At 41.6% G+C, this 18,930-nt stretch overlaps 3 protein-coding genes across 5 annotated transcripts in view; 1 reads left to right on the top strand and 2 right to left on the bottom strand.

Moving 5' to 3' along the window:
- The window catches only part of LOC115368039 (myocyte-specific enhancer factor 2D homolog), a 34,199-nt gene extending 29,916 nt beyond the window's left edge, over positions 1-4,283 (top strand). For all 3 annotated transcript variants that reach the window (XM_030064001.1, XM_030063999.1, XM_030063998.1), the window contains one exon: positions 15-4,283. In XM_030064001.1, the coding sequence (XP_029919861.1) occupies positions 15-501 (487 nt within the window). In that variant the 3' untranslated portion in view covers positions 502-4,283. The remainder of the gene's footprint in view (positions 1-14) is intronic.
- tmem79a (transmembrane protein 79a) lies at positions 4,284-13,280 on the bottom strand. The gene is made up of 5 exons (XM_030064003.1): positions 12,564-13,280; positions 10,289-11,105; positions 8,965-9,159; positions 7,301-7,523; positions 4,284-6,629 (listed from the first exon to the last, which is right to left on the bottom strand). The coding sequence occupies exons 2-5, from the start codon at positions 10,968-10,970 to the stop codon at positions 6,437-6,439; spliced, it is 1,293 nt and encodes a 430-aa protein (XP_029919863.1). The 5' UTR covers positions 10,971-11,105; positions 12,564-13,280; the 3' UTR covers positions 4,284-6,436.
- A 115-nt stretch (positions 13,281-13,395) lies between these two features.
- Positions 13,396-17,425, bottom strand: LOC115368040 (serine/arginine repetitive matrix protein 2). The gene is made up of 2 exons (XM_030064002.1): positions 17,274-17,425; positions 13,396-16,301 (listed from the first exon to the last, which is right to left on the bottom strand). Exon 2 carries the CDS (start codon positions 16,250-16,252, stop codon positions 14,819-14,821), a length of 1,434 nt encoding a protein of 477 aa, XP_029919862.1. The 5' UTR covers positions 16,253-16,301; positions 17,274-17,425; the 3' UTR covers positions 13,396-14,818.
- Positions 17,426-18,930: the final 1,505 nt, after the last annotated feature.

The raw sequence follows: 18,930 nt of genomic DNA, 5'->3' as shown, positions 1-18,930 counted from the left end.
GACCCCACTCTCAGGCCCGTGACCCATATACCTCAAGGCGCCATGTTGACTGTCAACACAAACTCCAGTGTGAGCATTAAGTCGGAGCCTGTCTCGCCTGGCCGAGATCGCAGCACCCCTTGCCCTCCGCCCTCTTCCACCACGCCGTCCTCGACCTCGGGAGGCGCCATCTTGACCGCGCCGCCCCAGTACCCCGGCTCCCTGCTCTGCTTGGAGCCGCCGACCGGCCGCTCCCCCGCAGACAGTGTAAGCAGCAACGCCAGTTCCTTTGAAGGCAGCGATCGCGACGACGCCGGGGCGGTCGGTGGCGGCGGCAGCACGGGTGGTGGCGGCGGCAACGGCAGCGTCGCAGCAGCAGGCGCCACAGGAAGCGTGAGCGCTGCCAGCCGGTCCCTGCCTCCCGACTTCAGCCCCTCCGCCGAGCTCCTCAGGGTGCAGAACGAACCGGAGCAGGAGGGAGGAAACATCAAGCGCATGAGATTGGACACCTGGGTCACATAGAGGCAGCAGCGAGGATTCTCAGCACCCCGAGTGAAATCTCGGTGACACTTAACCACCCACCTGTCACCCACGACACACAAACGCACCCACACTCATCCCCTGAACCTCCACTGCCCCGACCCCCACTGCCATGTGACACTACCATCACACATCTGCCTCTGTCCAAAATTACACAACTGTCCACTCAGCTGCTTTACCCAGACTTAAAAGGCATTGCCAAAAAAATTACTCTGGGGATCACGCTCTGAGTGAAGGAAGGATGGCTTAAAGCTCAGCTGGATATTTTGTCCACGATAGGCCACTGAATAGACACAAAGTAGAATCTCAAAGCCTTCTTGCTTGAATGGACTCCCGTATAGTCATTTCTTTTTGGTAGACTTGAGGCTTAAGACATTTTGCAATCTGAGGAAACCTTAAGAAAACATTTATCTCTCACGTGGTTTCAGCGTTTAAAGCCGATGTGAAACCAAATCTACACAGGTAGATCATAGTCAGCAGCATCACCTTCATGTATTTACATCCAGCTCGGCGGTGTGGTCGGTGCCGCTCAGGCTGGTTGTCAACATTCATGGGACTTGACGCCATATTGACTGTCCACTCCTGCTCTGCGAAAATTCAATGTCATTTGCGACGTGCGCTGTCCATTCTTCCATAAAATCACTTCCAAAAAAGCACTTTTGGAAATAACTTTATTTGGACAAGCGAAGACTGATCATATATTATCTGGCACTGAGCAAAGACACCCCGACAGGCTCTTCTAGGTAAGGATAATTCACCACGAATGGATCTTTTCCGCTGCCACAATTACCAACCTCGTACCCTCGCCCAGCCCTCAGGTGGCACTCTGTCGTCAACTTGTGCTGCCAGCCAAGGCTAAGGAGTCGAGCACCTTGCCAGAGTGCCAATATCAACCTCTTCAAGAAAAAAAAAAAAATGCCAAATGCCTCTCACACACACGGTGCAGGGACGCTGAAGAATATCACTCGCACTGTCACAGCGACAAACAAACAACAACAAAAAAAAAAAAAAGAAAAGAAAAAAATACTATATGAAACTGTTAATGCTTTTCAGGCTTTGAATTTGCCATCGCTCTCTCTCCTCAGTTTGGGTGCTCCTCCCGTCCTCTCACCTCATCACCTTTGGAACTTGGATGGAAATTGTTGCACCAGAAATCCAGCCAGTCGTTCAGCTTAATAACAGGAAGTAGATGCCATCCAGTTTAATGCATAGTACGAGTTTTTTGAGCCTCTGGTGGCTTTTGTTAGGGAAAGTATTTGGTTCTTTCAGTCCAAGTGTTCTTTATCTGTTGGTATTTTAAATCTGTTTTGAAGGTCTGTTAGTTGTCCAGAAGTAGGAATTCTGACTTTGTACAAAATCACTCCTTATACAAAAAAGCTTTGATGTCCTCTTTAGCTCTCTCTAGCTCTCCTTAGCTCTTTGCGGTGTTTCAAAAAGTGAAAGGAAAAGACATTTTCTATATTTCTACAGCTTCAGTTGGCAACAAAGTAAAATAGCTTTTCAGCTTAAACAATGTGTATGTACATATGAGTATATTTGCATAGACTTTGCTAGGTATCCCTAAAACAAGCAATGTGTTGATTCTCAGTGGATCTGTTTGCATATATGAGTGTGAATTTGATATGTTTCGAGCTACGGTGCAGGGGTTACGCCACACTAGGTAGTGCTGGTGAATCGGACTCTTTCAGTAACCTATTGTATGCTAGTGTTGATGGTGTGTGCACTTTCTGTCTCTCACTCACAGAGGCCTGCTTGGTCGTGGTGTCATCCTAGTCTCCCGCCACACATTTTCCACCCCACGGTCAAAGTCCAATCAGCTGTTGTCCAAAACCACCATCACACGAAATATGGAAGAGATTCATTTGGCCACTGGCGCTCATGTAAAGGATTGTCAAGAGATACAACAGCTAGTTTCCTCATGGTAGCATGGTTGATAATGAAATCGTGTAAAACCGTTTTCACAATAAGCGAACATTCAGATCACGCCTCTCACTTTGTACAGCATGAAATTCAGTCAAGAAACTGACTGCAAAGTCGTGTGTTATGTTTTTCTTTGTACGTTTTTATAGTACAAGTTTGTTTTGATTGAACCATTTCAAGTTTTGTGTGGGTGTACACACATCAGTTTCTAAGATGAAGCTCATTATACAGATACTAAGTTTTCCCTGGTTGGGTGCCGTTGAGTTTGTTTTGAGACGATGCTCAAAGTGCAGACGTGTCCGACAACAGCTATTCATCGCCTGATGTTTGTATCCTCTTGCAACAATCCTCTGCGTTTGAAGCTTGTGTCGGTGAAACGGCGGAGCAGACGGGCCAGATAGCAGCCTTATGAATCGATGCCATTTGGTGCGACTCGTCCCGGCCCGCCTCACCGCGCGATGTGAAGCCACTGTTCGCTCTGCTTCTTCCTCAGCATCAAGCCGTCAGGAGCAGATGCTGACATTTGCACGCGTCGTGCTGTGGGAGGGTGCCGGGTGTGCGGCGAGGCAAAAAAAAAAATAACATCATGCTGTATGATCATTTCAACTTAGTATGTGCGCAGCATACTGAGGCCCCAAGGCACACACTTGTCTAGCATTTTAGTGCTGTTTGGGTCAGTTTTTATCACTCACAACTGTGATAAAATACGAATTTCATCGTAGTGTTTTCTTGTTTACTCAGTCAAACCTGATAAACAGTTTAACTGATGTTGGGGAAATAATTATTAAAACCTTAAGCGCCCGCTGATGAATGACAGACATCAGACGGGGCTTCAAACTTGACACTTTGACAGCCATCATCTCCATGCATCTGCTCAGTAACTTCCCCCACAACACGCAGTCGTTTGCTTTTTACAAAATTCATTTCCATGGATCGTGGGCGCTGATGGTTGACTGAAACTTGACACCACACCGATTGGCTTCGGCACCCTGCCGCACGCAGGTTCGTTCATGTACAAAAGGTTCTCTGTCCAATCTAGCAATGTAGTCTCAAGACAATCTATATGAGAAATGAAAACCTGCACCCCTGTTACTTGTTGTGTACAATGTTTTTTAGAATCTCACTATTTTTGGATTGTTAATTTGTGCTGGTGACAGTTCCATTGTCTATTATTATAATGATATTATTATGGAGCTTTTATTTTATTGCTATTTTGTGTAGAATAGCCAACTGTTTTTTTTTTATTATTATTATTATTTTATCTTCCTTATCATAAACATATAGTACTGGTTTCCTTTTTTGAAACAACTTGCTGAAAATTGCACGATCAGTTATTGTGGTATTAGCAAATGCAATGAAGGAAATACCAGTTAAATGCTGCAATTTTAATTAAGATATAGAATATATTTATAAAACGGGAAACAACTGAAATTACTAATTCATGAAATTTGAAACATGTAAATGCATGGGATACAAGTAACAGCAAAAGTTATGTTACATACAGTAATGATAAAGGACATGCATCACAAATGAGTTTAAAACAACTCAGAATAATGTAGCATATGAAATACTAAAGATGAAATTTATAGCTAATATATTGTGTTGAGCTAGTCTGCTTTGGGTTTTGATGTAAAGAAATATTTCTTTTTGTTGTTTTTTTGAGAATGATATACAGTTTGTGTATATTTTCATATACAAAGTATGCACTGATATGTTATTAAAATTCTATACCGCTTTTACAAAAAAGTGTTTGTTGTACCAAAGTATCCAAGTCCCTTGAAACCTTATCCTTTTTGCGTATGTTTTACCGTATTTTATATATTAAATAGACAAACTGAGTGAAATGGATTTGAATCTGTGGTTTATTCTCTAACCTGTCAGAAAAAAGCACAAAGGGGCATCATCATGTTTTGTTTTTTTCCAGTGACAACAGTTTAAAGGCATTTTATTGGAAAAGGCAAAAGCCTTTTAATATAATTACTAAAAATAAAGTCACATGCCAGGAGCCTCTCCAGTGGGACGCTGCAGACAAGAGAGATGAGCGAAACGTCCAAACATCTTTCCAAACAGATTGAAAACCCCAGCGGGACGGATGATTCCAGAGTGCCCTCTTCCTCAATTTGTCATCTTTTTTTTCCCACCATCCATTCCTTTTAATTGTCACACATGCCCACCATGACATGAGAGGTAAGAGGCAAATTTGTCCATGTGAGCAGGTCAACAGATAACAATCAGTCTGTCCTGTTGAAATGACAGCATACTCCAGCACTATAGCAATAAAAATGGTGTTTACCGAGTGTGAATTTCAGCCGGCTGTCTTGCTCTTTCACATACATTTCTTACCACTTCTCAACTTTGATTGCTGTAACTAGATGATATCTCAAAGCCAAAAAGCGTCATATCAGCCAATAAATGCAAACGTGACATCTGTGGCTTTTCTAGCTTTTGCCTGTGCCTTTGATATTCTGCAGAAAGTCAGTTTGTTTCCATTTAAAGTATTTGAGGCATGCCACTGTGCGTCACACTGCAGTGGATCATACTCTGATCTGTGGCAGCGGTGTACGCACGTGTGATCGAAGAATGGAAAAAAATGAATATGCTGGGCCAAATGTTTCCAAAAGCAGTTGTGCCATAAGCTGTAGCTCTGAGTTTGACTGCAGCACTTTCCAATCGGAGTGGATGATGTGAAATTCTCTGATCAGGTATGCACATCCAGCCGGAGCAGCCATATGTCTGGAGGCAGCTAGCTATATGAATATCAAGCACCAAATGATAAGTAAGGCCACTTAGTCCCACACTGGAGTGAGACATTGCACATTTCTTCAAGAAGGAAATCCTCCAGTTCTCTGAGAGCTGAAAGATATGGAAATTTATATTGCACTGTGCTCTCCAAAACGTCCTTTACAGCTTTACTGACGTATAGATCAGTGATCAAACCTTAGCTGGTGCTCCCAGTAAAGCACGTCTCTGTTTATTTAGCAGTACACACAGGGGGCATCATCCTCCTGGAACATTGGGAAGCTCATGCCTTATACTCGTGTGTAATCCCACATGCATGCACAGCAATCCCGGTCTTAATCAACCGCTGCACACTGCTCAATGTCAGATTTGGAAATCTAGCTTTATTCAACTCAACCAAGGCTCCAAACATTGATCAAATGTACTCTCAGTAATCATTCATACAAATAAGATCCTCAATAAGAAAAAGTAACTGTCCAAAAATAGTACAGCCATTAATGCTGTTGTAGACAAAGAAAGAAAGAAAAGCCTTTGATCAATATAATGCAATGTAAATTAATTCAACAGTGTACACTGTAAACATGTTATCAAAATACCATTTCTAGGACATGATAAAAACTGCAGAAATCCATTTGTAAGAGCTTAAGCTTAGTAACAATTTAAACTCAAAGCTTTGTACAATATTACCTGTTCATTATGCTAAAATATTTTTATTACAAAAAATGTTTTGCACAATGCAACCCTGAAATACTTACTCAGTACCCGACATTCAGAGTCACTGCAGGTTAGCTTGGATTAAGTCCATATAAATGACAGCTTTCTGATTTTAATGCAACACAATGAATGTGTTAATATTGGAGTTCCCTGGCACTCGGTGTCCCTCTGACAAGGACCTATGTTAGTTTAAATGCTTGTAATGGAAGCAAAGTGCCATCAAGGTTGTTAAGTGAAAAAGAAGCTTTCCTCACACTTCATCTGCCTTTTCATTTTAGCACGCACCATGTTTATCTGTTTAAGTCTTCCTTTCTCTTCTAGCATGTAAATAACGTAGGATGTCTGCATGTTTTTTTAAGACTAAGTTTCAAGTGCAGACAGAAATGTTGCACGATGCCCTTCACTGCTTTCGGATAAAGGCCAAAGAAACAGAGGTACAGAGAACAACCACAATAAAATGTCTTTGAGTTTTACCGTGTGTGAACTTAAAGCTACACAGGTGTCTCTCTCTCTCTCAGCTCCTCACCCGTTTGGACGCCGACCTTTAGAACCACCAGCGCTGCCTGGGAGCAGGAGGGGTTGTGGGCGGCGCCACGCTGAAGACCACCCCTTCCCCAAGTGACATGCAGATGAAGTACAGGTTGGTTCCCAGCATGACCAGTATGGGGAAGAAAGAGAGGCCGAAGCCCAGCGCCCTCACGCTGCTGTCCAGAGACAGGCACACCCAGTAGATCAGCCTGTGGCACAGAGACAAACAGGACAAGGTGGGTGTCTGGAATAAATAAATATAAATAAAAGCAGATCATATGGATGTGCCCAGTCACAGATCACATCCAGGCCACAGATGGGATGCTGCAGACTTAAAGGGCACACGTGTTGGAACGTCTGTTTGTGGTTTTAAAGTATGACAGCTCGTGTCAGGGTTCATGCGACAAACTGAGCACTGAACATTTCCACCCTACTCTTTTTTCTGTATATTTGAAACCAGCATGATGTTGACTGATGGACAGCTGGACAGAAAAAATAATCAGGATCACCCTCATTATGAGTGGGAGAATTAAAGCACAAATATACTCTATCTGCTACATTAGTTCATGAATGTCTGCAGTAGGTGCACGATGACTTAAAGCTGGATTAATAACTATAATGCTTATTAACTTGTCTAACATGTACGCCATAGTGCCTCATGGTCAGTTTTTTGAGCCAGGTGCACTCATATCTGAATCATCTCATAAACCTGCTGAGATGCAAAAAGGTTATCAAGCGACTGCTGGTGCTTATACACCTCAAACTTGACCGACTGCATATAGAACTATGCAGTTTGGTCAAAATGCTATTGACTAAAATGGTAGGTGGGTAGACTGGCTTGAAGTGTAAAAGTCGAACACTGTGTTGCAGAGGTGCACACCTGCCGAAAACGAACACGATGGTGAGCAGGGGCACGAGTTTCAGCAGGTCCTGCTCGATGTAGGTGGACATGACGGCGAGTTGCAGGAAGTGGAAGAGGAAGAGGGCCAGTGATTCGTTGACGTAGTGCCAGTGGACAGAAACCTCCTGGCTCTCGGGTTTACCGTGACTGAGGGGCTTCAGTGCACTGTAGCGCAGCCTCGCCACGCCCTGCACCACCACACCTGTACACACACACACAAATGACACATAGCAGACGGACACGTGAGAAGACATAATTTACAGTGGCGTACATATTTGTGTCATTTTTGATGATTAACACCGGAAAAAATCCCCATCGCAACAATGCATTTATAATAAATAATAATAATAAATTTTATTTAAAAGGCGCCTTTCTTGGCACTCAAGGTCACCGTACAGGACACATTTAAAAACATCAGAACACATTTAAAAACATCAGGACATATTTAAAGAAAACAGCAGCAATAAGAATTAAGAATAAAACACCAGAAAGAGGCAGAGAAATTAACATCAGGTGAGGTAAGCAGTTTTGAACAGATGCGTTTTGAGTTGTGATTTGAAATGGATGAATGAGTCAATGTCTCTGAGTTGGGGTGGTAATGAATTCCAGAGACGGGGAGCATATGCAGTGTTAAATCTTGTTTTTCCAAACCCTCCTGTTACCTTTACATTTACAAACATTTGTGTTGGGGTCAGTTTGACACCAATAATTTAAACCCCCAGAAAATGATTATGATAAAAATTGTTACCCATGTTTGTGTGTCGGGTAGTTTATGTGTCTCGAGGATTACCTAAACAGGTTTAGGGTCAGGTGAGGGAAGTTTTTTGAAGATTATAAATGGCATGTTATAGTATGGTTATAGTTGCTCCAACAACTAAAATGTTAATCTTTCTTATTGACCCCAAAGATAACAGAAGGGTTAAAACAAGTGAAAAAATCTGTTAGTAAGATGAGATAATCCTGCTCATTTCCAATACATTTTCACTTTAAGTATGAATATGTTCAAACCGGGCAGAATAAGGCAGATCAGCCCACTAGTATCAAGAAAAATGCACACGATTCAATAAAATCATTTTTTCCGACATGACTATAGAAAAGACCGATTTTAACACTGAATCTGAGACTGAATTATGTGTAAAGATGGAGATTTCTTGCAGTGTGGTGGACTATTTATATGGCTTGTGTTATTTTACAAAGTGAGTAATGCGTGGAGAGAGTTAACAGGACAACAAGCAGGACTTTTTCTCCATTCATCATCATTCAAGGCAAATGCTTGTAAATAGCTAGTTCCTGAGAGGCTGGGCAGGTTTTCATTAAGAATAAATCAACACTAAATCGCCTGACTAATGCTGACATCTTAAAAGCATGTTGCATTTTGGGCCACGCCCCAATCAGTAATGCCAAAGCAGGTATTTTGGGTGAGGTGAGTTTCAACCAACAGAGAGCCACTCACTGAGTCATTTGGTGCATATTTTGGTGTTGTATATTAATGTACAATTCATTATTGTTTCTGTTTTTTTTTTTTTTTTTTTTTTTAATTACCTTAGAAAGAGCAAGAATGTGTTTGGTTTTAGGGCTGTGCATAAAGAAAAAAGAAAAAACGGAACATCCTCTTTGGTAAAATGGTAGGGTTTGGGTCTTACCAAGAATGACGGGGACCATGGCAAAGAAAGAGCAGCGTAGTGTGTACACCAGCCTGAGGGGGGCGTCCAGAAGCAGCGGTGCATCAAAGGGGAGGAGGGCATAGCCTCCCCACACCAGGAGGGGGAAGAGAACAGCTGCAGCCGCTGTGGCCAGACCCAGTTTGATTTTCTCACTGCACCCGTTGTCGCACACATCTGAGAAAGAAGAAAACGAGGGTTCACTTTCTGCCGACACTTGTGTACTTTTTGTTGTTGTGTATATAAGAAAGTGGCATGTCAGCATCCTTATTTATCATTTAATTGGGACAGGACGGTGACAGGGAGCCAAACACACACGATGAGAGTGAGACAGAAGTCCCAGCACGAGTCGCGATTCATCTCCAGGCTGGTATGTGATTAAAGAGAAAAGGGATGAATGTGCTTATAGTCCCTTTATTCTGTCAGGAGAACTGAAGCATGGCCTGCCAGGCAACATCAGAGCCCCTTTTTCCCTGAAACCGTGCTTCAGTAGATGGTCTACCCTCCATAAATAAGAATAAAAACCAAACCATGTATTTTTCCACATCCTGCAAGTCACCCATCGAGCATTAAAGCCTGGAAGCTGTTTGTTCGTCATCATTTAGCACAAAGGATCAAGATTAAAAAAGGCGACTTGAAGCATGAAGATAAAATGACCATGGATCCACTTTTCCTCCCCATAAAGAGACACAGGACTTAAATATTTTAATGCAATCCAGAGATACACACTGACTGCTTCCTTTAAATTAATTTATTTATATGGAAGATTAATCCCACAGCTATGAAAATGTAAACACCATGAAAAGTTATCATCTGTCCTTACTGCTCATTCTCTTGAAAAACAGACAGGTGATGAACTAAAATGAAAAACCAACATAAAGGTGTTGGGCCACCATGAGCCACCTGAACAGCTTCAGTGCTCCATGGCAGAGATTCTCAAAATCTCTAAAACTGTTCTGGTGGCTCATGGTGATCCAACAACTTACTAAGACACTTTATGTCGGTTTTTCCTTAAATTAATCACCTATCTGTGAGTATATGTTAAGCCTCAGTAAATGACCTCAGTAACTTTGTAATTTCAATCTCATTTTCATATTTTATTCTGTTTTTAGGGTGACTCTGTAACATCTGTCCAGGGACTACAGATGAAAAATAGCTTCTTGGCTAACTCTGGCGCATTTACAGTAATGTTTATTAATGTGCACTGTCCCTGTCAAATAAACAAATAAATAAAAATAAATAAAATAAATAAAAATAAGCCTACAGCAGCACAGATCATACAGGTTCGTTCAGAGATGCTACTTACAGGTGTAGTTGTCGTCCTGCTCGGTCCACTCTGGGTAGTAGTGGACAGGCTCTGTCAGCGGCTCCTTCTCCAGCTCCTTCTCAATGTAGAGTGTGCTCTCCTCTGGAAGCTCTTTGCTGGATGGATGTACAATCTTGACCTCCGGAGTGAAAACCCGAGCAGCTTTCTCTGGCATCCAATTCACCGGACTGTCTTCCCTTTTCTCCTCCTCTTCGTCATCTGCGAGTGACCCATCCCCTTTATCCGCCCGTTCCAGCTCTACTTCGTCCTCCCTCCACCTCTCGCCCTCAGGCATGCTCTCCCTCCATTTGGCTTTTTGCTTTCTGTCACTTTCTGCTTGGCTCCGGTCCTCCGACAGGTCTTGGCTTCCTCCGCTTGTCCCCCTGTCCCTCTCATCTTCCTCTGAAACTCCTTTTTCTGACGATGCTCCATCGCCACTGGCCTCCAGCCTCTTCTCTTTATCTCCTGGCCATGGCAAAGTGCTTGGCTCTAAAAGGGCAGAGCCAGGTGCCTCCTCCTGCGCTGACTCTTCTTCAGTATTTTCCTGTTTCTTCTCTTCTATGCCATTGTTCTCAAGGCCTTGTTGATTTTTGCCTCCTGATATTTGGGGCTCAGCCACAGTGCCACTGGTTGCTGCAGCTGAGATTTCTGATTCTGGGATTAAATCACTTTGCCCTGACATTCTTGTCAAAAATTTCTGATTCAAGTTTCTGTCTTCTGTCGATGTCACTGTCAGTCTAACTGTTACTGAGGCCTCTTCCTGTTATAAAAACTCATTTTAGCCCATCTCTGTTCATTGGCCAATTTGAATCTGATTCTGAAAAGAAAAAAAAATACAGTCATTTTCAAGACTTCAGCCTTTAGTTTGAAAACATTCAAAGTTCATTGTTTATTATGGGTGTGTTGCTCTATTACTCATTATACCCTTGACTAGACCTGCACATGCAGCAGATTACTGCTGCACTCACTTACATTAAGGACAGTCTGATCAAATATTAAATAACAGCATTCTCCCAAAATAAGTCCTCTGTGTGTGATGCCGTCAGTACAAACATCTACAGCTGTTCCTTAAAAAAATATGTAAGGTTGGCAAAATAACAACAACAACAAACACTTCAAAAGGAAGAAGGAACATTTTACGGCTCAGAACTGATAACGCTACGGACTGAAGCTGACTTATGTGTGCTAAAACATTTAAATCACATTTACCAGCATTACAGAAACTTCTAATAAAATCTAAAATCATACCTAAATTAAAAGTATAATTAGTGATTTTACCATTACAAATATGCTTTTTAATGTATTTAGGATGTGGTAAGGATCTTATCCACAGCTTAGAGTTTAAAGGAGCATCTTCTATAATTTGTAAATGGAGAAAGAAACCAACCTTGAGATTTCAAGCAGTCAATTTTAGGCCAAGCACCAACATAAAATGCTTTTACATTTAAGCTGTTGTGTGAGTGATAAACCCTATAAATAGCATGTCTGCAGCACTACACTCTCTCAGCTCAGTGCTGAAATACACCAAGCAGTAAACACACTGTAAGAACAGAAGTTTGAGAATCCTAAAAAGTAAGATAATTAAGATAATGATAGAAAAAGTATCTTAAATTAAGGAGGCCATGCTGAATTTAGGATGCTTCTGTAATGGCAAAGCAAGACTTTGACCAGAGTTTGATTTTTGAGATCAATTCTCAGATTTTAAAATTTCCTCAAATCAATCGGTCAAACAATTAACATGTATCTTGGTGCTGCAAAAGGTTTAGGTGACAAACCTCGGCCCCCCCCTGGTTGGGAGAGAGTAGTTCCTGTTCATAAATATTTCCTGTCCTGTAACTACAGGCCTTCAGTAAGTGTTAATGTCCCTGCTTTATACTTTTGACAGGATATCGGTCTTAAAATAATGTGATATTGTGGTGCTTCATTACCAAACCAAAAGGCCGTAAATGAGAATGCGATTAAAGCAAGAGCTTCACCCCTAAATAGGGAGAGCACCGTGTCAGGTGAGCTTAATGAAGGCTGCAGCTCTTCAGATTTGAGTTATCAGCAGTCCAAAAGCAGCCAGTTTACGGTGCGTCGTTTGTTTGGCCAGGGTGTTGGCCTGTACAGCTTCTAGAGAGGTATTTCAGTCCGGCCTGGTGTCGGAGATCAGACACGGTGAGGAATGTAGGTTCAAGTTGGAGCTGGAACTTGTTTGGCGAGTCTCCCCTAAGCCGAGACCAAACCGTGTGCTACTTTTAAGAAACATAATGAATTCAAGATGAGATCGACTCACCTGTGGTCTCCTCTGCCGCACCAACGACTCAAACAAATCGTGGCAGGCCTACGAGATGGGTCCTCTGAGTTTGTGGAGTTGTTTCTCTGTCAAGGAAGTTACAGTGGAGGCGGTGGAGTTGCTCGGCAGGTGTGACCAGGTGCCGGGGCCGGTCCTCAGCCAGAGAGGAGGAGAAGGCGAAGAGCTGCACTCCGCCTCGGGTTTCCCGCACTGCAAACACCGTCTGAAGCTCGGCCTCAGTCTGCTCTGGGTGTGATATGGAAATACTGCCATACCTTACATTATACATACATCCACTAAATGGAGGACTATCCATGACTAATGACCTAATAGAACATTTTTTATTTGCTAAATATTTAATACTTAATTAAATAGCCTTTTTATATAGCTGCAGTAGAAAAAACTAATTTAAAAAACAATTTCTAAGAAGGAATTGCCTTCAACAAAGATTATGATTATCTTATTAATCACCACACACTACACAAAAAAGATGCTGTCTTTTTTTTTTCCCAGGACAAAATTAGGAGGTTAAGCCGCTGATCGCGTTATCAGACCCCATGAAGGGTTTATACTTCTGCTGGAGTAATTCATCTTCCAAAACATAAAAGATCTTTGGTTGAACGTAGTCAGGCGGAGTGACCGAACAGGACTGGTGAGAGGAGAGACCGCTCACTCCAAGTCAAAAACTATGAATCATGGCCAAGTGCAGCCTAAAAACAAAAAACAAAAGGGGCACCCTGTGACAGCTAGCTGCCCAAAACAGCCCCGGCTACTCTGAGTGAAGAGACAGTGAGCAGATCTGAACAAAATCCAAACATCACACCACACCATGGAAAATAAAACGGCAAGATCGACATTTTATTTCAAGACCATTAACTCACAAATTGGCTTTTTCGTTCAAAACACACAAAACCAAAATATGTTTATTCCAAATGGTTTGACTTCACAGAGCCAGATTGAATTTCTACAACTTTTGAAGCACAGTCTCGTACGCATTTCCATCTCATTTTCTTTAAGAAATTATACCTGGACACAGAGTAGCACATTTTGGCATTTAGTAATTTTTAACAAAAGTTTGACTCAAACAACTCAAACGTGTTATCTGTAATAACAATGACATACTGGATGTACAAAAAAATATACCTATAAACCAGCAACATGTCACACTCAAATTACACAAATAGGTATTCACAAACAAGTCAATCTGTGTTTTGTGAAATCAAACCACCCAAACCACTTGAATTTAATCTCATGACTTTCCAAGTTATAAAAAAAGAAAAGGCTAAAAACTTCACAGCTACACATAAACATTTAGAGAAAAAGAGTGAAGTTAAAATTACAGCTATAACTGGCTAACGGCTAAAAAGAAGGGAAAAAAGAGACAAAAGTAAATGGTGTATCTCGAGGAGCAAATCTTCAGGGCATGACTGTAATCATAAACTGGAGATTAACACAGAGTTGAGCGGCCCGCAACGCCTTTCGTTCTGTCAAGGAATGCATCTGACAAAGATGTGAGTCCAATCTGTGTGGAGAACTGGTTGATCTAGGAATGGTAACCGAACAGTACATTCAAAGCTTTGGCAATTAAGGCAAAATAAATGATGAAGACGTATTCAACTGTGAAATGACATTTAGAGAGATTAAAATGCATGACATCATTTAGACAGTGTCATATGCCCCTCATACCCAACCAACATCACTCAATATTTTAACTGTGTGTTTATTGTTAAGATTATTGTTTTGACATTTTTTTCCCCTCCAGAAGTCGTCCCCTAGTAACCGAGGGATTTGACTCAAAAGTTCAAATGTTATTACAGTAAAAGTGATGACTAAATTAAAATGGGACAGATCAGTGATCATCTATACATGCTTGTTCTTTATCTCCAGTAAAAGTTTTCACATCGGTTACCCAGATGATGAGACAAAGTACTAACAATTAAAAAAAAAAAAAAGAAAAAAGAAAGAAAAAAATCAGTTTCAATGAAGGCATCAAAGACATCCAAAGCACATTAAAAGAAAGTGAACAAGTTAGTCAGGAAAACAAAAGAGGAGCTGCAGAATATCTAGGCTACCCAAATGACAAAATGTTAAAAACATGTCTTTTCATTTAACAAGATTGTATTCTATGTTTTAAACAGCAACTAGGTGTTGTATTTTTTTCTTTTTTTGTTCGTGCTGTGTCCAATTTACTGCGCCCTTTTTGGTTGAGCCAGATTCCATGCCACTATCTCTGGGACCCTTACCAAGCCTACTTACTAACCTTCATTTATCGCTGTTTCAGTGCTTTCTGGCAAGTCATTACCATCAAGATGCCCAAAGCTTCTGCCATGATCCATGAATGTGTTTTCTGCGTCTTCTTCAGGCACAGCCTCCCCATCCTGCTCCACTTCCTGTTCCACTCGTTCTTCATATTCCTCCTGCTCACCTGTCGCACTCTCCAACTCTGTCTCACCTTCTGCTTTTGATTTCTTGCCAGAGCCTTTGGGGCGACCCCTTTTTCGTGGGGTGCCATCTTCACTTTTTACAGTACCTGCAGGACGGCCTCTCTTTCTCGGGAACCCATCGCTGGGGGAACGCGGGGATGATGAAGTAGTCACTGGCAAATGCTTGCGAAAGTGAGCGCCTTTTCTTGACTCTGACTTGCGAGGGCGGCCTCGGCCTCTGCGTGGGGTTGGTGTGACTCCCTCTGGAGGATCAACACGCGGGTATTTTCTCGGCCTTCCCAGCGGCTTCCATATTTTTGGTTTTTTTACCTCATCAGCTGATGGTAAAGGGTGCTTCCTCGGCCTTCCCCTTTTAGCCGTATGCTGTGCGTCTTTCCTCGGTCGCCCGCGCTTCCTTCGCGGAGTGGCCACGTCTAATATTATGGAATCCACTTTCCGTGGACGGCCTACCTTGCCACGGCCAGTCTTCTTGTTCAAGGAGCCTTTTGGCCGACCGCGTGCTCTCTTTCGTGGCGGGGAACCATCTGTGGCTTGGTCACTTTTGGCAACTTTTCTTGGCCTACCTCTCCCTCTGCGAGACAGTCTGGAGATACCATTCGTAATATCTTCTTTCGACTCGCCGCTTGCATCTCTCAGCTGGGTTTTCTTATTGAGAGAGCCCTTTGGCCGACCCCTTTTCCTAGGTGGAGCAGAACTGCCGTCGTTCTCTTCCTCGCTTTCTGCCTTGCGCTTCCCTGACCCTTTTGGCCGACCTCTTCCTTTTTTTGGTGGACCGGCCCCACCATTAGATAAGTCTGCTCCTGATTCATCTTCACTGGCAATGGACTTGTTGAGGGTTTTTTTGTTGGTCGAGCCCTTTGGCCGACCTCTTTTCTTAGGGGACTGGTCTTCGTTACTGGCCTGTTTCTTTACCCCTGACCCTTTTGGCCTCCCTCGTCCCCTCTGTGGTTTTGGAGTATTATCAGCGTTGTCGTCTCCTGATTCTTGCTCACTTTGCTGCTCTGTGTTTTTCTTGCCTTTTGGTCTCCCTCTTCTCCTCGCAGGCTGTGTGGACCCGCCGTTTGAAATCTCCGACCCCAGCTCCAGGTTAACATCTGTAACCCACACCTGCAACTTCTTGGATCCTTTCGGCCTCCCCCTTCCTCTTTTTGCAGGGCTGTCGTTGGCCATGTCCACCCCCGACTCCTCCTCGCTGCTTCCAGCGTCCGCCTGTCCCTTCTCGGTCATTACCATTTCTTCCTCCATACCTGCACGTTGATTTAGTTCAGCTTGGAAAAAAATTCTACGGCTGCACCTGTAAAAATCACAAGTTTACAAAAATATAATTAATAAGTAGCAATCACTAGAAACAAGAATCTTAACATAATTAAAGTAAACAAAATGTCACTCTGTGTAATTTATAATGTGGTTATGGAATTACTTAAATTTACTGAAATTCATATTTTCCTTAATTTAAATGCAACTAATTTGTTAACATGAATAAAAATTTTAGTGGGAGTTTTTAAATTATTTAAAACCTAACTTTGTTATTACTTATTATTTTGGTGGGCTACAAGTTATCTATAAGTTAGATGATAGTTTTATTTATTAGTAGAATTATTGCAGCAAGAATAATTTAAATGACAGCATAAAATATTTCTGTCCATTTCACGAATATGAATATTTTACCTTTTTCCTTTAAATCCAGCGTGATGTTGCTGAAACCTGGTTTATGGCCTGCATTTTTTTTTCCCCCTCTCCATATTAAAACTGAGCGGACTCAAATGAACTACACCAACAGGCTAACCTGCACAATAACAAGGCGTGCACGTAGGCATTAAATTGCACAATGTTATTTTAAATGCAATTAGCACGCATTTAGGTACAAAAATATTTCTACACATTTTTTAAGGCGAGACAAATAATATGGCTGTGTGTATTTGCTGGAGTAAAGCGCGGCAACAGAGGGAAGGAGGGTGCACTGTTAGCTAGCCAGCGTGCACTGTTTTATAGCTGCAAATTAATGCTGTGTATTTCGTGGTGTTTAATAGTTATTTTACGGTTACTAATGGATGCAACTGAGAGGAAGGCGTGGAGAAACTAATGCAATCTCAAACGTAACTGGAATATGACAAATTTCCAACAGTTTTCGTGGAGCCCTAAGCAGACGGCACAGTGTAGTTATGGTTTCCCAGGTGATAGTCGGTGACGAGTAGATGGCGGTAGAATAAGTACCTGGCGGCCCGGGAGAGAGAAAATATTACACTCGCCGGAGTGCACATCTTACCTTTAAATTTTCCTCTGCATGATTTTGGATTAATTTTTTCGAATCATGTTCTTTTATCAGATATCAGAATGACTGAAAGACCGTGTTTATTGTTGCCGTGATGGCGGTTTAAATTTGCGACCGTTTCCGGGCGTCCGTGACGTTTAGGAAGCTCTGACAGAAACCAGGAACGCTGAATTTCAGTTCCGCCTCATCACCCACTCCAGCCTGACTCTGGATGGCAACGCTGTAACGATGAAAGAGTGGATAGTTTTGGGGAGACGGGAAAACAAACAAACAAACAAACAATGTAACAGTGCGGTCCATGTGGTAGGCTGCGCGTATTAGTCCAGTAATTTTAGGCCAAAATTGGGGTCAACCTAGGACAAATTGCAAGAGAAGCAAACTCAACTGATTTTGTATCCTCAGTTTGTCCTGAGTGAGGGAAAAAAAGTCCCAAGAAATCTCATTGGTGGAAAGTTTTGAAAATCACCTATTTATGACTACATATTAGCAAAAAACACTGTTTTTAACACACGGGAAAGGGGTTCAAAATTTGACTTTCAGATATCACTATAAAAATTCACAAGATGATTACACACACAAAGACAAGAAAAAAAGTCAATTACAAGTTCTTTGAATTATTCTGTTTACACATGCATATCACACATTATCTGATTTGATATGTGCTAATAAGGAATATGAGGAATAAATGCCAGAAGAGACATTTAAACAGTGAATTAAAAAGTTACTATATATAAAGTAACCTTGAATTAAAACGTTACTATATAACAGTGAATTAAAAGGTTACTATATGTATAGTAACTTTTTAATTCACTGTTTAAATGTCTCTTCTGGCATTTATTCCTTATATTCCTTATTAGCGCATATCAAATCAGATAATGTGTGATATGCATGTGTAAACATAATAATTCAAAGAACTTGTAATTGGCTTTTTTTCTTGTCTTTGTGTGTGTAATCATCTTGTGAATTTTTATAGTGATATCTGAAAGTAAAATTTTGAACCCCTTTCCCCGTGTGTTAAAAACAGTGTTTTTTGGTAATATGTGGTCATAAATAGGTGATTTTCAAAACTTTCCACCAATGGGATTTCTTGGGACTTTTTTTTCCCTCACTCAGGACATACTGAGGATACAAAATCAGTTGAGTTTGTTTCTCTTGCAATTTGTCCTAGGTTTTTTCATAAAATGACTGGACTATATGCCGCCTTTTCGCGTTTGTCTTTCCACTTAATAAAAAAAATAATAATAAGCCACTCGTATTATTTTTTGATTTACAGTTAATTATCACAAATAACAACGAGCTAGGTAGTCCGTTACTCCTAAATATGCATTGTTTATTTAGTCTGGGATTTGTCCTCGACGTGTGTCTTTGCTATGAAGTCCTACAACCAGAAACACTAAGACAATTACTCATTACTATACAGTAGTATAGTATTGTATTGTGTGTGTGTGTGTGTGTGTGTGTGTGTGTGTGTGTGTGTGTTCTCCAAGTCCACAAACTGTTAGGTAGTCAATAAGACACATGAAGGACCTCAGTAACTTTTTATTATCATCATTCTTTGAAGGTTTAAATCACTGGGGTCAAATTGACTAGAAATGATTTTAAAAATGTTAGTAAATTTGAAGGTAACAGGAGGGGTAAAATAAAAAAAAAA

Source organism: Myripristis murdjan, chromosome 11 (genome assembly GCF_902150065.1).
Source record: "Myripristis murdjan chromosome 11, fMyrMur1.1, whole genome shotgun sequence".
NCBI lineage: Eukaryota > Metazoa > Chordata > Actinopteri > Holocentriformes > Holocentridae > Myripristis > Myripristis murdjan.
The sequence above is the reverse complement of the archived record's forward strand: the minus strand, read 5'-3'. Positions and strand labels throughout refer to the sequence as shown.